General features: G+C 42.6%; 1 protein-coding gene across 1 annotated transcript in view; it reads left to right on the forward strand.

The window, feature by feature from the left end:
- Positions 1 to 22,680, forward strand: part of ASTN2 (astrotactin 2) — a 1,259,674-nt gene that overhangs the window by 363,154 nt on the left and 873,840 nt on the right. The window contains exon 5 of the mRNA XM_042780380.1: positions 6,623 to 6,775. Coding sequence (XP_042636314.1) covers positions 6,623 to 6,775 — 153 coding nt within the window. The remainder of the gene's footprint in view (positions 1 to 6,622; positions 6,776 to 22,680) is intronic.

Here is a 22,680-nt window from a genome sequence, read left to right on the forward strand (position 1 = left end):
AGACCATTGAAAAGACCATGGCTTGAGTCAGGCACACCTTAGTCTTCAAAGTGACATCTTTGCTATCTAACACTTTAAAGAGGTCTTTCCCAGCAGATTTTCCCAAAGCAATATGTCATTTAATTTCTGGACTGCTGCTTCCATAGATGTTGATTGTGGAGCCAAGTAAAATGAAATCTTTGACAATTTCAGTCTTCTCTCCATTTACCATGATGTTGCTTCTTGGTCCAGTTGTGAGAATTTTTGTTTTCCTTTTGTTGAGCTGTAATCCATATTGAGGGTTGTAGTCTTTAATCTTCATCAGAAAGTGCTTCAAGTCATCTTCACTTTCTGCAAGCAAGATTATGTCATCTCCATATCACAGGTTGTTAATGAGTCTTCCTCCAATCCTGATGCTGTATTCTTCTTTATATAGTCCAGCTTATCAGATTATTTGCTCAGTGTACAAATTGAATAAAGATGGTGAAATGTTACAACCCTGACACACACCTTGCCTGATTTTAAACCATGCAGTATCCCGTAGTTCTATCTGAACAACTGCCTCTTGGTCTATGTACAGATTCCTCATGAGTACAATTAAGTCATCTGGAATTCCCATTCTTCTCAATGTTATCCATAATTTGTTATGATCCACACAGTTGAATGCCTTTGCATTACAGAAGTGTAGGCAGGGTTAAGAAATCAACATGGAGATGTTGAGGCACCTAGGCAGAATAAGAGGTATCAGGAAGTCAGTACAAGCCCCCAGAACAGAAGGGGCAATAAGATGAAAAGTTCTTCTGGAACCTGTAAGCACTGGTGTTATCAAGGCTCTTGACAGAAACTGTCATTGTTGAGGAGTGGCATAGTGCCTAAGGCATTTGACTGCCAACCAAAAGGCTGGTGATTCAAACTCATCAACCACTCCTCAGAAGGAAGGTTGGGCAATCTACTTCCATAGTGATACTCCCTTGGAAGTCCAAGGAGGGTCACTATGAGTCAGATCCGACTCGATGGCAGTGGGTTTGGTGGTTTCCCGCCCCCCCCACCAGTCTCTATCAGAAATATGGTACAGAAGCAGGAAAAGAGCAAGGGTGGAAAAAGTGCTCTATATCATTCCAGAACGTCCCATTGGCCAACCCTAGCTAGTAGCCAGAGAACAAACAGCTACATTATATAACCCATAGGGTCCACCTCCAGGGTATGGGGTGGGATAGAAGGAATGTAGGGATAGAGAATGGATCTGAGGGTACAAATGGAGAATAAGTAGTAAAGATCAGGAATGAACATGTGTTTGGTTACCTGCTCTGTGTCAGAAGCTCATGTTCTTAATCATTAGCTTATACTGCCTCTTTACCTTTTAAAAAGAATTCATAGATAGATTCATGGAGTTCAGCTTTCTCTTTTGAGTATCCAACCTGCAAATGTTACTATTGACTCAACATCTCCACTTAGATGTCTCAAAGACACCCCTCAGTTTTCATATCTAAACCAAACTCATGTTCTTCTCTCAAATGTGGTCTATCCTATTTTTCCTCCTCTGAGTAGTGAGAGGTACTGTCATTCCACAGCTTTGCAAGGAGTTGTGCTCAAACTTCCCTCTCATTTATCCACCAGTTCCAAACAGTCACCACATTTGGAGTGAGTTTTATCTACAAAACAACTCTCAAATTTGCCCACTTCTCTTTCTCCCACTGCTACCCTAAACCAGCCTCCCATCGTTCCATTCTTAGACTTCTGCACTGCTAAACTATCTTCCTGGTTGGTCCTTGCTGATCTTCTGATTTCCATCCCTGACCTTCAGTGAATTCTTCTCTTTCCAGCCAGAGTGATGGTCCCTAAATGGAAATCTGATTAAATTGCATTCGTATCTCCGATTTTTAGCATATCCTATTCATATCAAAGTCCAAAGAGACCCTCTGGAGTCTGAGCTCTTTTTACTCCTCCAGCAACTTGCTTTCATAGTTTCAGCACCATTTGCCGATTCTCTACTGCTTTCCCCATGGGAACTTAGCCTAGTCTATTCCCTCTTCCTGTTTTGCTTTCCTCACCTCATCCCACACTATACCCTCCACTTTTTCCCCCACCTAATTAATTCATACTTCTTTCAGAAGTTAGTAACACTTCCATAGATTTCTTAGACAAAATAGTCTTCCTCTAGTATAGCCTCTTCTGTCATCACTCGCCATGCCTTCATAGTACATATGACTTGTAACTTTGACATCTGCATGTCAATTATCATATTAATATGGGTCTATATCTATATAGTAAGCATCATGAGGGCAGTGGCTGATGGGTTTTTGTTTGTTTCCTTTTTTTTTTTCCCCCACCATTGTATCTCCTGTGATCAGCGTAAGTACATGATAGTTTAAAAAAAAAAAAAAAAAAAAAAAATCCTTGTTTCATGAATGGATGAATAAATGTAGAGATGAATGAATGAATGTTGACAGACCTGTGCAGTTCTTTCCCTTGGAGGATTCCAGACATTGGCTTGCTCTGGCTCTTGACCACAATACTTCTCACCTTTTACAATTTAGGGTAAGTCGTTCTCCTCTCTGTGTAATGTATCAGAATTGGGCAGCCCACCAGCCACTCTTCAGAAGGAAGATGGGGCAATCTACTTCCATAGTGATACTGCCTCAGAAACCTAAGGAGGGGTCATTATGTCCGACTCCATGGCACATAACAACAACAGTGCTTCTTAGAATTGTACTGTGGCATAGTTTTGCTGGAGAGTGCTGGGAGATGATGCATCACAGGCTTGGAGTAGGAAGCCATGTTTGGCATCATCTTGATTCACATTCAAGCAGAGCTAACTAAGTATCATTGAAAAGAGGCAGTAAAAGAAGCAAGGAAGCTATACTGCCACCAGATGGTTCATCAAAAACCAAAACAAATCCACTGCCATGGAGTCAATTCCAACTCATAGCAACCCTATAGCGCAGAGTAAAACTTCTCCATAGGATGTTCAAGGTTGTAGATCTTCACAGCCTTAACTGCCTTCCTCCCACAGAGCAGCCGGTGTGTTTGAACCACTGACCTTTTGGTTAGTAATCAGATGCATTAACCACTGCACCACCAGAGCTCCTTAGATGAGTCATATGCATTGCTGTAGTAGTTAAGGCTGTATGTTAGCTTTTCTGAGCTGTGGTTTTGAGTGACTAGGCAGCTGGATGTAGTTATTCTCCATGATGAGATTATAATCACCTCCATGGTGAAATCTGCTGTAAGCAGCTAAGTAGTTGAAGGGGAGTTACCTTTGGGGTGTGCCCTGCTTCCAGTATATAAGAAACTTAGTTGAAGGTCTGTAGCTTTTTGGTGCATTTTGGGCTGTTGTGTTAGTTATTTCATGCTGCTCTAACAGAAAATATACCACAAATGGGATGGCTTTAACAAACAGGAGTTTATTCACTTACAGTTTTTGGAGGCTAGATGTCTGAGTTCAAAGTGACAGGCCCTAGGGATTGGGTGAGAGCCCCTCAACCTTGGACTTTAGCTTTACCTTTTGCTCCCAGCCCACTGAAGCTGAAGGCTTTCTTCACTCAGGCAGCTGCTGGCTACTGAGGCTGACAAACCTAACATCAACAAGGAAAAAGGCACAGTCCCAATATTACCAAACCACATGGCAGGCCATTGATTCAAGTCTAGAAAGAGTCCTAAGATCAGCAGAGAACATGGCAGGCTGCTCAACAGCAGCTTGGCTATATGTAAGAATCAAGCATGCCAAAAGCTAGAGATATCACCAAGGCTTCTCCTTATGTACTAGAAGCAGACCACAGCCTTAAAGCAGCTACTTGGCTGCTCTCAGTTGATTCTACCATGGAGTTGATCACCAGTCTCATTGTTCTTGTTGCCTAGTGCCTCTCTGACAAGAATATACCACAAGTGAGATGATTGAACAAACAGGAGTTTATTCTCTTACAGTTTGGAGGCTTTAAGTCCAAGTTCAAAGTGCCAGGCTCTAGGGGCTGGGTGAGAGCCCCTCACCCTTGGGCTTTAGCTCTGCCTCCTGCTCCTGGCCCACTGAATCTAGAGGCCCACTGAATCTTCACTCCAACAGCTGCTGACTGCTGAGACCGACAAGCCCAAAGTTGACAAGTAAAAAGGCACAGGCCCATTGTTACCAAACCACACAGCAGGCCATTTAATTCAAGTCCACTGAAAGTCCCGAGGTCAACAGAGCATGACAGTCTGCTGAACAACAACACGGCTACATGCAGGGTTCAGTTGTGCCATAAGCTAGAGACCATTCCCAAAGCTTCTCCTTATATACAGGAAGCACAGCACATCCCTAAGGCAGCTACTCAGCTGCTCACAATAGATTCCACCATGGAGTGGATTCCCAGTCATATCATGGGGAATACCCAGCTGCCCACCACTCCACCAGGCCCAGCCAAGCTGACACACAAACTTAACTACCACAGCAGTGTTCCCTCCTGATCTCAGGATTGTTCCTAGACTTGAATCAGTGGCCTGCTACATTGCGTACTGATCTTGGGAGTATGCCATTTTGCCTGTCTAGCTAGCATTGATCAGCCTTGTAGCCAGCAGCTATGTGAGTCAGAAGAAGCCTTTAGTTTGCACCAATGGGCCTGGAACAAGAGACAGAGCTGAAGCCCACGGTCGAGAGGCCTCCACCTGGCCCCTCGAGCTGGCACTCTGAACTCAGAGTTCTAACCTCCTAAACTGTAAGAGAATAAATTCCTGTTTGTTGAAGCCATCCATTTGTGGTATTTCTGTTAGGGCAGCACTAGAGAACTAAGACAATTGCCAGTTCTCTTATCCTTAGCAAACACAGTTTCCCCTACTACTCCAAAGATGGGGTTTCTCCCAGGGCCCAATTCACAGACCATCCCTCAGAGGGGTATGAGCTGCCCCATCTGTTGAAGCTGATAAGCTTTCCTAGAAAAACAGGAACTCATTAGAAAGCAGTTGCTGGATGGTCAGGTGCCTTCTCTGTCCAGTCTGGTGAAACTCCCTTCAAAGAAACAGGAATCTTTGGCATGTCTCATCTGTTGCCATTGTACAGCATGGAGCACAAACTGAATAAGAAATGTCCTAGCCTCTGGAGGCAGAGATGGCGGGAGGGCTGAGTTTGAAGATTTCAAAGTAGGGGCTCTTTTTGGAATTTCTGAGGCACTAAAGCCATTCAACAAATTTCCTTTTCGTCTTTCTGGTTTCCTCTTACTGCTTTTTATGTTGCCTCTCTCCTTCCTTCTCGAGGTTTTTACTGTTTATCCTTTCATCTTCCATCTTTTTCTGTCTGCCCTTCTGACCTCACTGTCTCCATTTCCTGGAACATTTCTACCAGTCTTAATGTTAAAACTTTGAGGAAATGTGGCTGCTAGCAAATCATCAGGGGAGGCTTGTTGGGAACGGAACTGTGGTCTGGGGATGAGAAGACCTGAGGCCTAGCCAGGACTCTGCCACTTACTAGCATCAGTCATCTCCCTTGTTTGGGGGCCTCAGTTCCCCCTCAGGAACATGGGAGTGTTGTACTCAGTGATCTGCATAGCCTCCGAAAAACAAACCAAACCAGTTGCTGTCCAGTCAGTTCTGATTTATGACAACCCCACCTGTCAGAGTAGAACTGTGCTGCACAGAGTTTTCAAGGCTATTACCTTTCGGGAGCAGATTACCAGGCCTTTCTTCCAAGGAATTTCTAGGTGGGTTCAAATCACCAACCTTTCTGTTAGTGCTTCAGTGCTTATCTGTTTGCACAATCCATGGTCAGCTTTCTTTCCTAAAGTGTTGTAAGACTAATCTACTTTCCCCTACTTTCCCCACCACTGCCAGGTTCAGGCCACCAGCCTTCTCTGGCTAGCTTCTGCAAAAGCCTCTTGGCTGGCCTTCCTCACAGTCTCTAATTGCATTCTCCATACTGTAGTTAGTCATTGTTATCAAAGTGATTAGGTTTGGGAATGTCAGTCTCCTCTTTAAAACCTTTCAATGACAGCCTTTTGTTTTTGCCATTTGGATAAAGGCCAGCCTCCTAAATGCAGCGTACAAGAGAGTCTTACCTCTGCAGCCTCAACTCCCACAGCCCCTTCCTTGCATGCTCTGCTACAGCTACACTGAACTCCTTCCACTTGCTCCAAGCATCATGCTCTTTCTAGCTCCTGACCTTTGCACATACTTCTCCTTTTACCCAGTACGTTCTCTTTCCAAATCTTTTTACCAACTCCAACGTGGCCTTGTTTTGCTAACTCCTGCTCATCCTTAAGGTCTCCACCTAAATATTGTCTCCTCCAGGAAGCAGCCTTGACTGCAAGGATGGATGAGATGACTTGTCCTGGTACTCTCCTGTTACTTCCTTTGTACTCTTCTATCACAGCAATATCACACAGTGTGGGGATTGCCTGGCTATATTCCTTACAGAATTACAAATTACTTGAATCATGGATTGTGTCTGGCTTTTCACTACCATCTATTCAAGGCCAAGGGTAATGTCCGAACTATAGTAGGTTTTGAATGAATAAATGGATAAGTCAAGGGATACATCTGTGCTGGGATCAATGTGTTGTTTTGCGTGTTAGCATTGGGACAGGGAGGGAGTTTCCGGGACTTAGGGTGGCCAGGCCCAGACCTCCAAGGAATGGGAGTAGGCCTAGCCCTAACCTCAGCCCCCTTGCCCACCCTGTAGCAGCAGCAGAGGCGACGCAGGAGACAGTGGAGTCCCTGATGCAGAAGTTCAAGGAGAGTTTCCGCACTAACACGCCCATCGAGATCGGTCAGCTCCAGCCAGCTCCACGCAGCATGTCAGCAGGGAAGCGGAGGCGGAGGAGCAAGTCTCGAGGTAGGCCCCGGATGCCTCTTGCCAGAAAGTCAGCAGTCTGTCCCCAGGTTCCAGAGATGCTGGGGAGAGTTGCATCCTCCTCTCTGGCTTCCCTGTGGTCATAGAACTCATGACACTGTCTCCCCAGTGAATCACCTCGGTGGAGGCCTTGGATACTGCAGACCTGTGACCCTCAGTGTTTAACTAACCTCCCTGAGTCCCAGCTGCTTCTCTGAGAGTTGCAATGGATCACCCATCTTGTAGGGTGATTGATTAGTAACAATATAGAAAGTGTCTAGCACAGGGCCTGGCACACAGTAGATGCCCTTTGAATCGTAGCTGTGTCGTTCTTGAGAGGGCAAGACAGGCAGAATGAACTTGGGGAAGGCATTCTCCAGCGAGGAGCCAGGATCACAGGTTGGAACCTACTCTTTAGTAGGCTATATAATATAGTGGTCATGAGCAGGGACATTATACACTTTTTGTAAAAAGTAGTACTTTTCCTCCTCCTCCTTGTCCTCTGCCTCTTCCTCTTTCCCTCTTCCTACATCATCATCTTCTTCCCCTGCCTGTTTGTGTGACTTTGTCTGTGGAAGGAGCCCCTCATCATTTCCTGTTATCTAAACTCTATCTTTATTCTTTCCCCCCAGTACACTATAGTCTCCAGCTGGCCTTTTGTCTTCCTGCTTCTCACTTCTCCAGTTCCTATAAGTTGGTGGTTCTTATGTCACTCCTGTTCTCCCAGAGCTTCATTGGTTGCCCGGTGTCTTCAGAGGTCTTTGGGCTTATGGACATGACATTCAGGGTCAGTACAGAGCTCTAACCTCTCTGCTGTCTCTTCTAAACCTATGTTCTTCCCTGTGTCATTCCCTCTTTATGGAATCACTTTTGTGAATAACCATTGCCTTTTATTGAGAACTCAAATCTACTCCAGGCATCTGGCTAAATGTTATATGTATCTTATCTCATTTGATCCTCATGGCAATCCTATGAAGCAGGTGCAGTGCTGGTTGCCATTTTACACATGAGTTCACCAAGGCACAGAGAGCTGCAGTAACTTGCCCAAGGGTAAATGGTGCGTCCAGAGAGAACCACGTAGTCTGAGTCCTTAACCCTTGGTCTTAATTGCTATATTCTATACTACTAAAGTGCTACCTTTCTTTCCAAGCTCGACTTGAATGGCGTATTTCCACGAACATATCACTGATCGTCACAGTCAAAATCCAGTCTAAATTCTCTCAAGTTTCTTTACACACGTTGCAAGCACTGGTTTCATTTTTGTGTAATATAATTTGCTGTTATCTGCTTCTCTCCTCTGCTATCCAGAGAGGTTTTTTGGAGATAGTAACCATCTTATTGTATTCCTGACATGACAGATGTTTTCTTATTTGTTGAGAAGATGATTAGGCCATAATCCTTATTGTGAAAAACCAAAATGAAAGTGTTAAGCTGAGGTCATAAATGGAGACAGAGGAGATGGTTGGGCTTCCTTCCTGGAATGCATGTGGTAAAACCCAGGTGCCAATGATTATAGTGTGATAAAGGGCAGGAGCCAGCCCAGCCCAGTGAGTTTCAAGTTGTATGACAGTGGAAGTGTCAGGGTGATCTATCTGAGTCTTGGTTTCCTCTTCTGTAAAATGGGAATGCCAGTCCTACATCAGAGGGTTGCTTTGAGGATCGATGAGATGATGAGTGTAGACTATCTTGTAATACTCAGCTAGAATGTATCAGGAGCTCAATAAATGATACCTTATATTTCTTCTATGTTGAACATTCAGGACCACTCATAATTGTACTCGGCCTTGTCTCTCTGTTTTTGTTCTCCCTTCTATTCCTGAGAATCCCTCCAACTTCCTTGCTGCACACACATACACATATAACATAAACACACCTGACTCCAAGTCTTTAGTTTTTCCCTTCTTTGCTACCAATCAGAATTTATATTTTGTATTACAACCTAAAAAGTATTATGGCATTGAAATCTTCAAAAATGTCTTTTATATACACTTTAATTTTCTTAACCAGGCCCCCCTACTCTTAGGCATATAGGCTGTTTCTGTTATTTCACCATTATAAACAATGCCACATGGAACATATTTTGTTTGTATAAAACTTGGACTTCACTCCAGAATTTATCTTTTCCCCCCTCTTAGGGGAAATTCCAAATTTAATTAAAATCAAGAATATGCAGATGTACAGAGACCAAAGTGCATATCAGGAATAGGAAGGAGGAGAAGAGGGGAGAATTTTGAAATGGATAGTGGTGATGGTTGCCCAACATAATGGACATAGTTAATATCACTGAATTGTTCATGTAAACAGTGTTGAAATAGCAGAAAGTTCATTAAATACTATAGACTTACCAGCACAACTGAAAGAAAGAATCCCATGTGGCCAGAATGAAAAAACGCGTAGATCTACTGTTTGGACTGGGCCATAATTAGATATCAAGCTATTTTAATATATAAGTTAGATGGGGCCTTATACAACTAACCCATGAAGAAATTCATTTGTATCTTAACAATGTATCTTGAATTTGACCTCTCTTTCTTCATGACCACTATTACCACTGGTATTTGTCACTTCCTCCCTGCAACTAACCTCCTTTGATTCCATCTTCCCAAGTTAGCCACGGTAATCTTTTTAGAAACATAAAACCAGATAGACTCAACTTCAGTAGGTAGTTTTTGTTGTTGTTAGGTGTCATCGAGTCCATGCTAACTCACAGTGACCTTATAGGAGAGAGTCGAACTTCCCCCTGGGGTTTTCTGGGCTTACATGTTACAGGAGCAGATTGCCAGATCCTTACTCCTGTGGAGCGGCTGGTGAGTTTGAAAAACTGACCTTTAGGTTAGCAGCCAAGCGCTTGACCATTATGCCCCATTATCCTTAGAATGAGGTCCACTCTGGCTTTTGTTGACTTGCTCAACCTGGCTGCTGCACTCTTCTCTGCAGTACCCTACACTCTGGCCAAGCTGCCTTTCTTCACATTACAAAAACCCAAACCAAACCAGATGCACTGCCATTGAGTTAGCGACCCCCCCCCCATTGGGTATCCAAGGTGGTAAATCTTTACGGAAGTAGATTGCTCATCTTCCTCCCACAGAGTGGCTGGTGGCTTTGAACCACTAATCTTCTGGTTAGTAGTCAAACACCATAAGCACTGTACCACCAGAGCTCCTTTCATGTTACAGGAACACAGCAAATGGTTTACTTCTTTAGAGCTGCACAAGCTCTTCTCTCTGCTTGCCACTCCTCCTAACTCTCCCAACTGGCTGCCCCCTTCTTACCTTTCAGCTCTCAGTTCAAATGTTATCCCCTCAGAGCTGTCTGCCTTGATTACCCAATTTAAAGTTGTGCTCCTTTCTATCCCGAATCTGCTGTTACACAGCCCATTTTTACTTCTTTTGTAGTACTACTTTAGCCTAAAATCATATTTATTTATTGCTTTTTATTTATTTACTGCCTTCTTTTCTAAGATATAAGCTTTTTATTCATAAACCTAATATATAAAAAGTGCTTAACTTTTTTTTTTTTTTTTAATCAATGAGTATATTAACATTCAAGATCATTGGGAAGTGGCTCATTTTTATGACTTTCAAAGTGGTGGTATAAGTAGCTCTATAGTGGTGAGTCAAAAGCCTTCTGGTACAGAACCCAAGAGATCCTGTTCCCCCCCACCCCATAGATAGAATCACTAACGGATAGCACATTAAATGTGCTCAAGTAGATGCTGTTAAAGTAATTTTCAAAATGGCTTGGTAACCATGAGCTTGAGTTTTTGCTTGCACCATTGGATAATAAGATATTTTCAGAAGAGGCATAAGGATAGTATATGTCAGCCCTACATTTCCATCTTATTTACTAAAGGTCTCCATGGTCTAAAAGTCCTGGAAATGCTACACACTCCATCTTCCATTTGGATATTCCTGAATGTGTCTTAGTCTGTTAAAGACCCTGAGGAGTTCTATAGCAAAGAAAGCTGGGCTGCTTTGTTTAGCTCATTGTCTATGAAACCATCTTGACCAAAGACTATTTTTCCCATAGGTCATTTATTAACATCTCATATAACAGCAGTGTCCATAGAAACACCATTTTGGAAATGCTTCTTCAGCCTGCACTGACCACCAAAACTCCTACATAAAATCCCAGGCTTACACCGTCTCTTCCCCTCCCCTGCCACTGAGGTGGTCATGGGCCTTCTGGCCCAGGGTAGAAGCACCTGGTCTTTCTCTGCTTCATTAGGCCCTCCACCCTGTCCATGATGCCCAGCGGTTTCCAGCAGATGGAATGAGTAGCTGAGAACCGGTGTCATGGAATTCAGCACATGGTTGAAAACAGCTCCAATGTGTTTTTGCAGCTATGGCTGCTCCTAAGAGGCCTGATGGGTGCTGAAATGCATCCCCCACAGCCAGAGAGAGGAAGGTGAGAGGAGGACTTAATTGCTGCCTTTGTGTTTGTGACAGTGTTATATGAGGCAGCTGCTAAGTAGCCCTTCCCCAATGTCCACAGGCTCTGGAAAGGAGCTGTTGGCATTCAGATAAAGCAGGGAATGATTTGTTTGAATGTGAGGAAGAGCTTGAAATTCAAACATTATAGGAAGAGTTTTTTTTTTTTTTTTTCAAATCAGGACTTTACATTCGAAATTCTACTCCACCACGGTCAAACTGAATGATCATGAGCAAATAAATACGCCCTTTGTAGCCTGTTTCCTGACCCATCCAAATAGTACAAATAATACAAGCATTACATGTGAGTAATGTTTATTTAGCCCAGAGCCTGGCACATGGTTGACTCTCAATAAAGAGTGGCTAATATTAAGACATTTGACTGCTGCCCAAAAGGTTGGAGGTTCAAGTCCACCCAAAGGTGACTTGAAAGAAAGGCCTGATGTATTTCTGAAAAATCAGCATGCAAACAGAACAGATGTTGAAAGGAAAATGAGACTACACTCACAAATATATATAGGTTTGAGAGAAGATATTTCTACATTTGCATTTACATGTACTACAGATATATACACGAGTAAATATAGTAGAACATACAGGAGACAAGGTTATGAAAACTTCTTAGCCATAACCAAACACCTTTAAGTAATGAATCACTGGGCCCTGGGCTCATTACCATAGTCTCGAGGAACATCAAGGTCAATTGGTATAACAGTCCACAAAGACTATGTTCTACATCCTATTGGGTGACTAGCAACTGGGATCTTAAAAGCTTGTGAGCAGTTGGTCATCTAAGGTGCCTATTGGTCTCTCCCTATCTGAAGCAAAGAAGAATGAAGAGTATCAAATATGCATGCAAACAATTAGTCCAAAGGACTAATGGAGCACATGAACCTCAGCGTCCATGACCCTGAGACCAAAACAATTAAATGGTGCCAGGCAACCACTGCTGATCCTTCTGAGTGGGATCACAACAGGAGATCCTGGACAGAGTGGGAGAAAAATGTGAAACAAAACACAAAATCGTAAAAAAGACTAGGCTTACTGGTCTGATAGACACTGGTAGAACGCCTGTGGCTATGACCCTTAGTTACCCTCCAAGCCTGGAACTCATCCCTGTGGCTCAGCTTTCAGCCAAACAATATGCAGGCCTATAAGGTAAACATTAACACCAGGGAGGTAGGAACCCTTTATAAGAATCAAGCACATGCGATCAAAAGGGCAGTGTTTGCCCAGGGATAAAGCTCAGAAGGTGGGAAAGAAGTATGAATGAAAACAGGAGTGAGAAGAGGGTGGCTCCGTTATGGGAATTGCAATCAATGTCACAAAACAAAAAATGCACGAATAGTTGAATGGAAAACCAGTTTGCTTTGTAAACTTTCGCCAAATCATGATAAAAAGTAACAAAAAAAAGTTTTAATAGGGCATTAAATTCAAAATTTATAGTTTCACCCATGTCCACCAGTAAACAGAAGTGACGACACTGTGAGCAGCTAAAAAGAAGAAAAAATAGTTATATAATATATTTGAAGGCAGAGCTGACAGATAAATGTGAGAGACAGAGATGAGTCAATCAGTGATGATGATGTCACATATGTTTTGGCAATGGGGAGTTGGGAACGCAGTTTAATCGAGATGCCTATTAAACTCCCAAGTGGTGATGCCGGGGAAGGCTGGTGTTTATATGAACCTGGAAAACAGGAAGGCACCAGGGGCTGGAAATACCAAGTTGTTGGGAGTCATTAGTCTAGAGCCAATTTAAAGCCATGGGATTAGATGTGACTCCCCGGGAAGTCTATATATTAAGAAGAATGAGTTATTGTCAGCTGCTGTGGAGTTGACTCCAGCTCACGGCAAACTTACGTACAACAGAACGGAACGTTCCCTGTTCCTGCATCAACCTCACAGTCACCAGCATGTGCACGTCCACTGTTGTGGCTGTTTGTCAGTCCATCCCATGCCCTTGATGTCTCCCTTCAGGGGCTGATCCCTCCTGAGGCCATGTCCGAATCCACTGTATTTGACAATAGTCTGTTGTGAACCATAAGGTTTCCATGAGCTAATTTGGTAAGTGCATCACCTGGCATTTCTTTCTAGTCCGTATTAGGCTGGAAGCTCTGCTGAACCCTTTCTACCTAGCATGGATGAATGACCCTGCTGGAATTTAAAATACTGCTGGCATAGTTTCCAGCATCACAGCACACTCAAGTCACCACAGTATGACAAACTGACAGACGAGTGGTAATGTTATGAAGCAATAAATGCCATTCTTTTGGTCAACCACCATAATCATTGGGATGAGTTATAAATCACCAGAAAAGCAAAAAGGCGACATTACTCTTGGTGACTGCAAATGATGCAAAACTCTTTTCACTCTATTTCTTTCATACCTCCTTTTTCTTTGTCTTTGCTTTTCTTTTTTCCCTGAAACTTTACTTATTAAAAAATATATAATAGGTAGGTTTGTGTAGATTACTGATTGAATATAACCAAAAGCTATTAATAGAAACAAGAAAAAAACTGCCATGGAATACACTTCTACTCTGATCCACATGAGGTGGCTGTGAGTTGGAATTGACTTGAGGGCAGTTGGTTTAGTTTTTGGTTTTAACATTAGCACTGCCATCAAGATCTTGCTGATCTGGCCTCCAGAGTCTCACAAACCCATTCCCTCCTTGCCAGGCCATTGACTCTGACCTGATTGAGGACTCATTATCCCTCTTTCAGATTCCTGCAGCAGCTCCTTCATCCAGCCTTGACACCCACAATCCATCTTCCATTCTGGTGCTAGAGTGATCTGTTAAAAACACACTAAATCTGTCCATGTCACTCCCCTAGAGCATTTTCCCGCTACTCTGTACTTAAATTGAGGGTGTCTCAGGCTTTTACAGCGAGGTCATCTTAAAGGCAAACAAAAGTGAACACACGCCCAAAGAGTCTGCAGATATATGTGAAAGAAATCAGTCATAACTCCAAATACCAGGTTCCATCTTCAAAAAAACAAAACCAAAATGCCATTCTGTTTCATAATATATGCATGATTATGTTTGCTTAAACTATACTATGCTACTTGTCAGTTAAGTTTTTTAATGTCTGTTCAGGTCTGCAAGAAATATTGATGCCCATGAAACAGCCCAGTATTATGTTGATTACACTGGGATGATAATGGCACTATTGTCAAGGGGTTACCATAGGATTGAATACAACAGTCTTTGAAGCACCTTACACGGTGCCAGGTGAAAGGTGCATGCTGAACATGTATGCATTATTTCTTTATTTACAACTATTTTATTATTACATTTATTTTAGCCAGTATTCACACTCCTTGTAGATACTTTTACCCAGTTTTTGAAGCAAAAATCTATATACCATTTAATAGAATCAAAGAGTTGCCATAGCTTGTTGCACCCAGCTCTTTCTTAGCCTTGCCACCAACCTCCTTCCAGCTCCTTGCGAGCCCCAGCCACTGTATTGTGCAGCCCCCAGAACATTGGCCATTTCCACCTTCCTCCATCATGCCTTGCTTTCAAAGTCAGTGTACAGATTATGTTCTGCCTGGAAAACCCTGCCCTCCTCCACTCTCACCCATTCCCCATACATCAAATTGCTACTCATCTTTCAAATTTTAACTTTAAAGTTTTCTCTGTAAAGCATTCCCCATCCTAAGTCATAACCCTGGTTGAATGAGCCACTCCTTTCTGTGGGCATTCACCGTCACAGCTCTTATCAAAATTCTTCATAAGGATATGTGGACATATCTGTCTCCTTTTCAACTCTGACAGTCCCATGATGGGAAGGACAATGATTTATTTACCTCTGGAGCCCAGTGCCTAACACAAAATGGGCATAGAATAGTAATAGACTCAGTGAGATAATTTATCAATAGATAGATGGGTGGATGGATGGATAGATGGGTGAATGGATGAAAGGAAGGAAGGAGGAAAGTAGGGAGTGAGGCAGAAAGAGAGAGAGGGAAGAAGGGGGTAGTTGGGAGCCTACTTAGTATGTTCTAGGCACTGTGTTCATCATTAGAACACCTATCAACTCCATAAGGAGCTCTGGTGGCATAGTGGTTAAAACATTTGACTGCCAACCAAAAGTTAGCAGCTCAAACCCACCAGCCATTATCCAAGAGAAAGACGAGGCAGTCTGCTACTGTAAAGAACTGCAGCCTTGGAAACCCTATGGGGCAGTTCTACTCTGCCTTACAGATTTGCTATGAGTGAAAATTGACTCAGTGGCAGTGGGTTTTTTGGGTTTATTAGCCTCATAAGGTAAGTACTATAATTATTCCCATTCTATAACGAGGAAACTCAATCTTCACAGGTTAAGTGACTGTTTCAAGTTTACCCAGCTAGTAGATAATTGAGCTGTGAATTCAAGTCCTAGATGATCTGAATTTAGTGCCATATTTAAATTCTAGTCTTAGCTACCCTGACTAATGTCTTCCAACTGTGAAATTATACCAACATGACCCAGACACTGGAAGGAAGTTGTAGATTTTCTTGGATTGTCAAGGATTGTATATCATCAGTGCTGTTCAGGATGTTCAGTAGTTACAAGATTCTTATAGGCATTCCCCTTTATGGCTAACAGAGTCAGGACAAACCTATCCAGACTCTCTCTGGCTTTGAGGGAGCCAATGCCATATTCTCTGGAGCAGGATCCCCAATGCTTATGGCACTATTCAGTCCTCTGTGCACTTTTTAAGGCACTTACTCAACTTTTTTAGCATGCCATACATTTCTAGGATATGCCATCATGATCTCTTTATAGAATACTACACCCTGATCACTTTATATTTATTTATAGGATTTTATGTTTATTTGTAGAATATGCCACCCTGATCTCTTCCACCAACCCTTTCTGATCTAGTGAAGTCAGTAGGTGATTACACATTTACACCACAAAGGATTATATGAGAAGTAGTGTGGGCTTAGGGTGTTTCACTAAAGAAGAATTCACAGAGAAAGTGACACTTGACAAATGCACTAGTGTTAAACTAGAGGGAGTGATTGAGAAGACATTGCTGGTAGGAGTAAGGCATATGGGAGTGAGATTGCACAGAGCATTGTGGGAATATTTGGGAAAAATAAGTACAAGGCATATGCTAGTGAGATGGACAGTCCTCAGGCTCACTGTCAGAGGCAAGGCCTGGACTTTTGTCCTATGCCATGTCCTGAATTAGAGATGAGGAGAACATTCTGGTTTCTTTAGATACTCTCCAACATACTCTTTTATTGGGGGACACTGTCTCCAGAAGTCAAACTTAGGTTCATTTTGTTTTGTTTTGTTTTGTTTTCTTGCTTTTTATTAGTAACTGGCTAATTGGGGAAACATTCAGAAACATTTATGGCTTTAAATGGTTTGCCTTTTTTTTTTTTTTTTTCTTTGTTCCTTTGATCACAGTCTTTGTCCTCCCTAATCTAGCCTCTTTAGGAGTTGTGGTAGTTAAGGTTGTGTGTCAACTTGGCTGGGCCTTGTTAGGTGGCTGGGCATCAGGATGTAGTTATTCCCCATGGTGAGATTGGCAATCAAGTCCATGGTAGAATCTACTGGAGCAGCTGAGTAACTGTTTAGGGACGTGGTCTGCTTCCAGTATATAAAAAGCAGCTTTGAGGAAGGTCTCTAGCTTATGGCATGCTTGAACCCTGCATGTAGCCGAGTCGTTGTTCAGTAGCTTGCCACATTACCCTGCTGATCTTGGGACCATTTCTGCATTTGAATCTGTGGCCTGCCATGTGGTTTGGTAATATTGAGAGTATGCCTTTTTATTTGTTGACCTTGGGTTTGTCACCCTTAGCATCCAGCAGCTGCCTGAGTGAAGAAAAGCCTCCAGCTTCAGTGGGCTGGGAGCAGGAGACAGGTGAAGGCCAAGACTGAGGGGCTTTCACCCAGCTCTTAGAGCCTGGCACTTTGAACTTGGACTTCTAGCTTCCAAAAACTTTAAGAATAAACTCTTGATTGTTACAGCCATCCCATTTGTGGTCTATTTCTGTTAGAGAGGCACTAAGTAGCCAAAACAGGAGTCTTCCCTCCCTACAAAGGATTTTTGGTGGGCCTCACTGCCTCTCTTGCTAAAGGAAGTTTTGAACTTGTATCATCAAAGTAAAGCTCAACTTGATGCCATGAGATGGCTATAGGGGAAGGAAAGAAGACTGACCAGGAAGCTCAGCTATCTGGAGTGTAGACCTAAGTCAATGATGAAATGACCCCTTTTTCCTCCTTTCCCTGCTTGATTTTCTTCCCTTTGTCCATTGCCACATGCTTAAAGCCTGTCTTTCCCTCAAGCCAAAGCCTTAAAGCTGCTTTTCCCATGAGGTCTTTTCAGAATTTTCCCAAATGGAAACTATGCATACTTCCTCCAAGCTTTGATGGCCTCTTCCTATCTTCTTCATGACACTTGTTATTATTACATTTTATTAGAGTAAATTTTGACCATCTCTTATCATATCCTCTCAAGTATAGCGACTATGTCTAATCTATGCCTTTATTCCCATGGACGAGCCTAGCTTCTGACATGTAACAGATGCTCAATTAATGCTTGATGAATTAATGGATGACTAATGGTGAGAAGAACATGCTCAGCATTTCTCAAACTGAAAGAACAGAGGAAAAACTTTAAGCCTCAAATTGCAATATTGAAAGATTCCATGGGCAATATGTTGAATGATGCAGGAAACATCAAAAGAAGATGGAAGGAATACACAGTCACTGTACCAAAAAGAATTGGTCGATGTTCATTGATTTTTAGGAGGTGGCATATGATCAAGAGCCAGCAGTATTGAAGGAAGAAGTCGAAGCTGCAATGATGGAATTGGCAAAAAAAAAAAAAAAAAGCTCTGGGAGTTGATGGAATACCCATTGAGATGTTTCAACAAACAGACGCTGTGCTGGAGGCACTCACTTGGCTATGCCAAGACAGCTACCTGGTCAACTGACTGAAAGAGATCCATATTTGTACCCATTCCAAAGAAAGGTGATCCCACAAAATGTGGAAATTATCAAGCAATATCATTGATATCACACTCAAGTAAAATCTTACTGAAGATAATTCAAAAGTTGTTGCAGCAGTATATTGATAGAGAACTTTCAGAAATGCAAGCTGGATTCAGAAGGGGAGGGGGAGCAAGGGATATCATAGCTGATGTCAGATGGATCTTGGCTCAAAGCAAAGAATACCAAAAAGATGTTTACTTGTGTTTTATTAACTATGCAAAGGCATTCAATTGTGTGGATCATAACAAATTATGACTAACACTGAGAAGAATGGGAATTCCAGAACACTTAATTATATTCATGAGAAACCTGTACATAGACCAGGAGGTTGTCATTTGAACAGAACAAGGAGGCATTGCATGGTTTAAAGTCAAGAAGGGAGTGCATCAGGGTTGTATCCTTTCACCATACTTATTCAATCTTTATGCTGAACAAATAATCCAAGAAGCTGGACTATATGAAGAAGAATGTGACATCAGGATAGGAGGAAGGTCATTAACAACCTATGATATGCAGACAACACAACCCTACTTGCTGAAAGTGAGGATGATTTGGAGCACTTCTGATGAAGATTAAAGACAACAGTCTGCAGTATGGGTTACAACTCAATATAAAGAAAACAAAAATCCTCACAACTGGACCAATAAGCAGTATCAGGATAGATGGAGAAAATATTAAAATTGTCAAGGACTATATATTATTACTTGGTTCTACAGTCAACGCCAATGGAAGCAGCAATCAAGACATCAAAAGACATTGCATTGGGCAAATCTGCTGCAAAATACCTCTTTCAAGTGCTGAAGAGCAAAGATGTCTCCTTGAAGACTAAGATGCGCTTAATCCAAGCCATGGTGTTTTCGTTTGCCTCATATGCATGTGAGAGCTGGACAATGATTAAGGATGACCAAAGAAGAGTTGATGCTTTTGACTTGTGGTGAAGAATGCTGAGAGTACCGTGGACTACTAAAAGAACTAATAAATCTGTCCTGGAAGAAGTGCAGCTGGAATGCTCCTTGGAAGTGAGAATGGCCAGACTTTGTCTCACCTACTTTGGTCATGCTGTCAGAAGAGACCATTCTCTGGAGAAGGATGTCATGCTTGCTAGAGTGGAGGGTCAATGAAAGAGGGAAAGGCCCTCAACAAGATGGACTGACACGGTGACTGCAGTGGTGGGCTTGGGTATAGAAGGGATTGTGAGGCTGGCACAGGACTGGGCAGTGTTTTGTTCTCTTGTACCTCAGGTTGCTATGAGTCGGAGATGACACGATGGCACATAACAACAAAAACGGTGGTGTGGTGCCTGAGGCGTTTGGCTGCTAACCAGGTTGGTGGTTCAAACACACCAGCTGCTGCACAGAAGAAAAATGGTGCGATCTATTTCCGTAAAGATTTACTGCCTCGGAAACCCAAAGGGGGTTGCTATGAGTTGGAATTGGCTCAGTGATACTGGGTTAGGTTTTTGGTTTAAGCAACCGACTGCATGATATTGGACTGACCTACACCTCTCCAGGCCTCAGTGTCCCTACCAAAGATGCACTGTGGTTTGTGTCAAAGAGCTCAGGTTTTGGAGTCAGGTAGAGGTGGATTCATATCCCAGATCTGCCACTGACCTGCTCAACTTTGGGAAATGATGTATGCATTAAATCTTCACCCATTACTTTATATGCAACATCTGTAAGATTGGCCACCTTGTAGGGAGGGTGGGAGGATTAGCGTTAAAGTATGTAAAGTACTCAGCAGGCTGCACTGAACATGATAAGTACCGAATAAATCTTTGTTGTTAATTTGGAAAGCAAAGATGATGGGCTATATGATTTCCACAATTCTCCTCCAACTCAAACAAGCCTTGGATTATAAGTTTGATTCTCACTGCTGTCAACTCAGTTCTGACTCATAGCGAGCCCTGTTGGATTTCCAAGGTGGTAAATCCTTATGGCTAGTGGGTTCAAACCACCCACCCTTTGGTTAGAAGCCAAATGTCTTCACCACTACACCAGCAGAGCTCCTCATAAGTTTGACTAGGTAGCATTTTAGTCTAATGAACAACAGTCCAGAATTTAGAGTCAGAAAAGCCTGATTTGAATCTCTCTGCCTTGTGTACAGTTAGTCCTGAGGGAAATTGCTTAATTGCCTCAGGATTCCATTACCAGCAGTTGGGGGCATGATAAAGCCTGCCATTGCTATTTCTCAGGGCTGTTATGGGAATCATGTGCTAGAATGTGCTGGAATGCTTATGGAAATACTTCTTTAAAACACTGTGTAGGTGAGCTGTGTGCTGGAACCAGAGACTTGACATTAAGAACCGGGCATGGTGTGGATCTTTGATTAGGCAACATTTTGGCTGGGGCTCTGACTTTCTTTCTCTTGACCACAGGCCTCTCCTAAGAGATGCTGCTGGGCCCAGTACCACCGTCAGCCCAGGAATCCCCAGGTTGCATTGGACCAAGGCATGGGAAGCTGCTTTGCAGCTAGAGCACACAGCTGCCCTCATATATCTTCCTTGAAGTGTCTTTCAGAGAATTTTGTGTTCCCAAGAGTGTGTGTCTTCTCCAGGTGATTTTCCTTTGTCTGAAATATGTCAGGAGGCTTTTAGTCAATTCTGTCTAGCCTGATGACTATAAGCCAGTAGCTTAGGCTGAAGATGAAGGCTCTGAGACCAGGTCCTGGTGGGGCCTGGTGTCACAACTCTAGAATATTTCTTTTATAGTAACGATATGTTATTATGTCAGGTAACTTCTAGTGCATGATAAAACACCCTGAAACTTAGTAACCTAAAAAAAAAAAAAAAAAAATACCATACCACTCATTTAGCTATTAATTCAAGTCATGTATTTGTTTTGGGCTCAGCTTGGAAGTATTTCTGGTTTGGGTGGGGCTGGCTCAGCTAATCTTTGTCTTGCTTCTGTGATCAGTCACTTAGTCCACTGAGAACTAGCTGACTGTTACCTGGGGGCACATCAGTTCTTCTCTACTTGGTCTTTCAGACTCCAGCAGGCTTTCTCAGGCTTGGTCACATGCCGGAGTGTTCCAAGAATAGAAGTTGCAAGATCCTTTGAGGGTGAAGTTTACAAGGCACATGGCATCCATTCTGCTGCATTTTATTGTTCAAAGCAAGTCATGTGGACACCCAAGATTCAAGGGATTCTTGGTGGAAGATACTGCAAAGTATTAGGATGACTTTGGCAAATACTGATATTTTACTGGACTTCTATTTTATTTGAGAGCTTGCATTGATAAAACCCTTAGAGCTAGGTATACTCATTGCTATAGAGTTGATTTTGAATCATAGTGACTCTAATTGTTCCCAGGTTACTGATTAGAAAACTGAACATCAGAGATGAGAAAAGATTTCTATAATACTTTGCTACTGGTCAAGGGAGGAGCTCACCCCTGTTTCTAACCCTTTTATATTTGATCCAAAGACTGTATACTCTTTCACCTCAGCTGGCCTGATTCTCTTTGATAGTACTGAAGAGGTTTAGATCCCAAACTACTGTTAGATAAAACCTGGCTTGTGGCATGTGAATGGGTGGTCGATTATGATCCTCGTTCCTTCCATTCTTGCAAGGGCCTGTGGTCTAATGCAAGATCAGTAAAATTCTCCTACAAAGTAAGTATTTTAGGTCTTGTGGCCCAAGAGGCAAATTCAAGGATCTGTAGGCACTTACACAAAAGAGAAAAAAAGAATTATTTCCCACAAATTTTAATGTTGAAATTCATCATATATTAATAATAATAATAGAATATCATACTTATGATAGAGATCTACTAATGATAACAATGAAATTTACTTTTGGGCCCTAAAATGTGAATTTCATATAATTTTCACATGTCTTGAAATATTGTTGTTCTTTTGATTTGTTTCCACTATTTAAAAATGTAAAATCCATTCCTAGCTCCTGGGCCATACAAAAACAGGCAGTGGGCCAGATCTGGTGGCCATGTTCCCAAATCTGAAGGAAGGAGCTTGTTTGTGGTGCAAATGGTTAAGGACTAGACTATTAGCTGAAAGTTTGCCAGTACAAACCCACCCAAAGATGCCTCAGAAGACGGGCCTGATGACGTACCTCCAAAAGGTCGCAGCCTTGAATGCGCTCTGGAGCACAGTTCTACCTGCACACATGGGGACTGCCTTGAGTTGGATTCAACTCAATGGCTACGGATAACAGCAGTCTAAGGGATCATCTCAGATTTCTTAGAAAATCCTGGTCCAACCCCTATTGCTGTGTGACTGTGAGTAGATCCTTAATGCCTTGCAGTCATGGTTACCCTAGACTCCTGTGATGGTTATGTTTGTATGTCAACTTGGCTAGGCCTGGTTGAGTGGCTGGGCAGCTGGATGTAGTATTCCCCACGATGAGACTGGTAATCAACTCCATGGTGGAATCTACTATGAGCAGCTGAGTAGCTGCCTTTGGGTATGTGGTCTACTTCCTGTATATAAGGAGAAGCTTTGAGAATGGTCTCTAGCCTATGGCA

This window comes from Orycteropus afer, unplaced genomic scaffold, assembly GCF_000298275.1.
Source record: "Orycteropus afer afer isolate SDZICR_OR568_19922 unplaced genomic scaffold, OryAfe1.0 scaffold00037, whole genome shotgun sequence".
NCBI classification, from domain to species: domain Eukaryota; kingdom Metazoa; phylum Chordata; class Mammalia; order Tubulidentata; family Orycteropodidae; genus Orycteropus; species Orycteropus afer.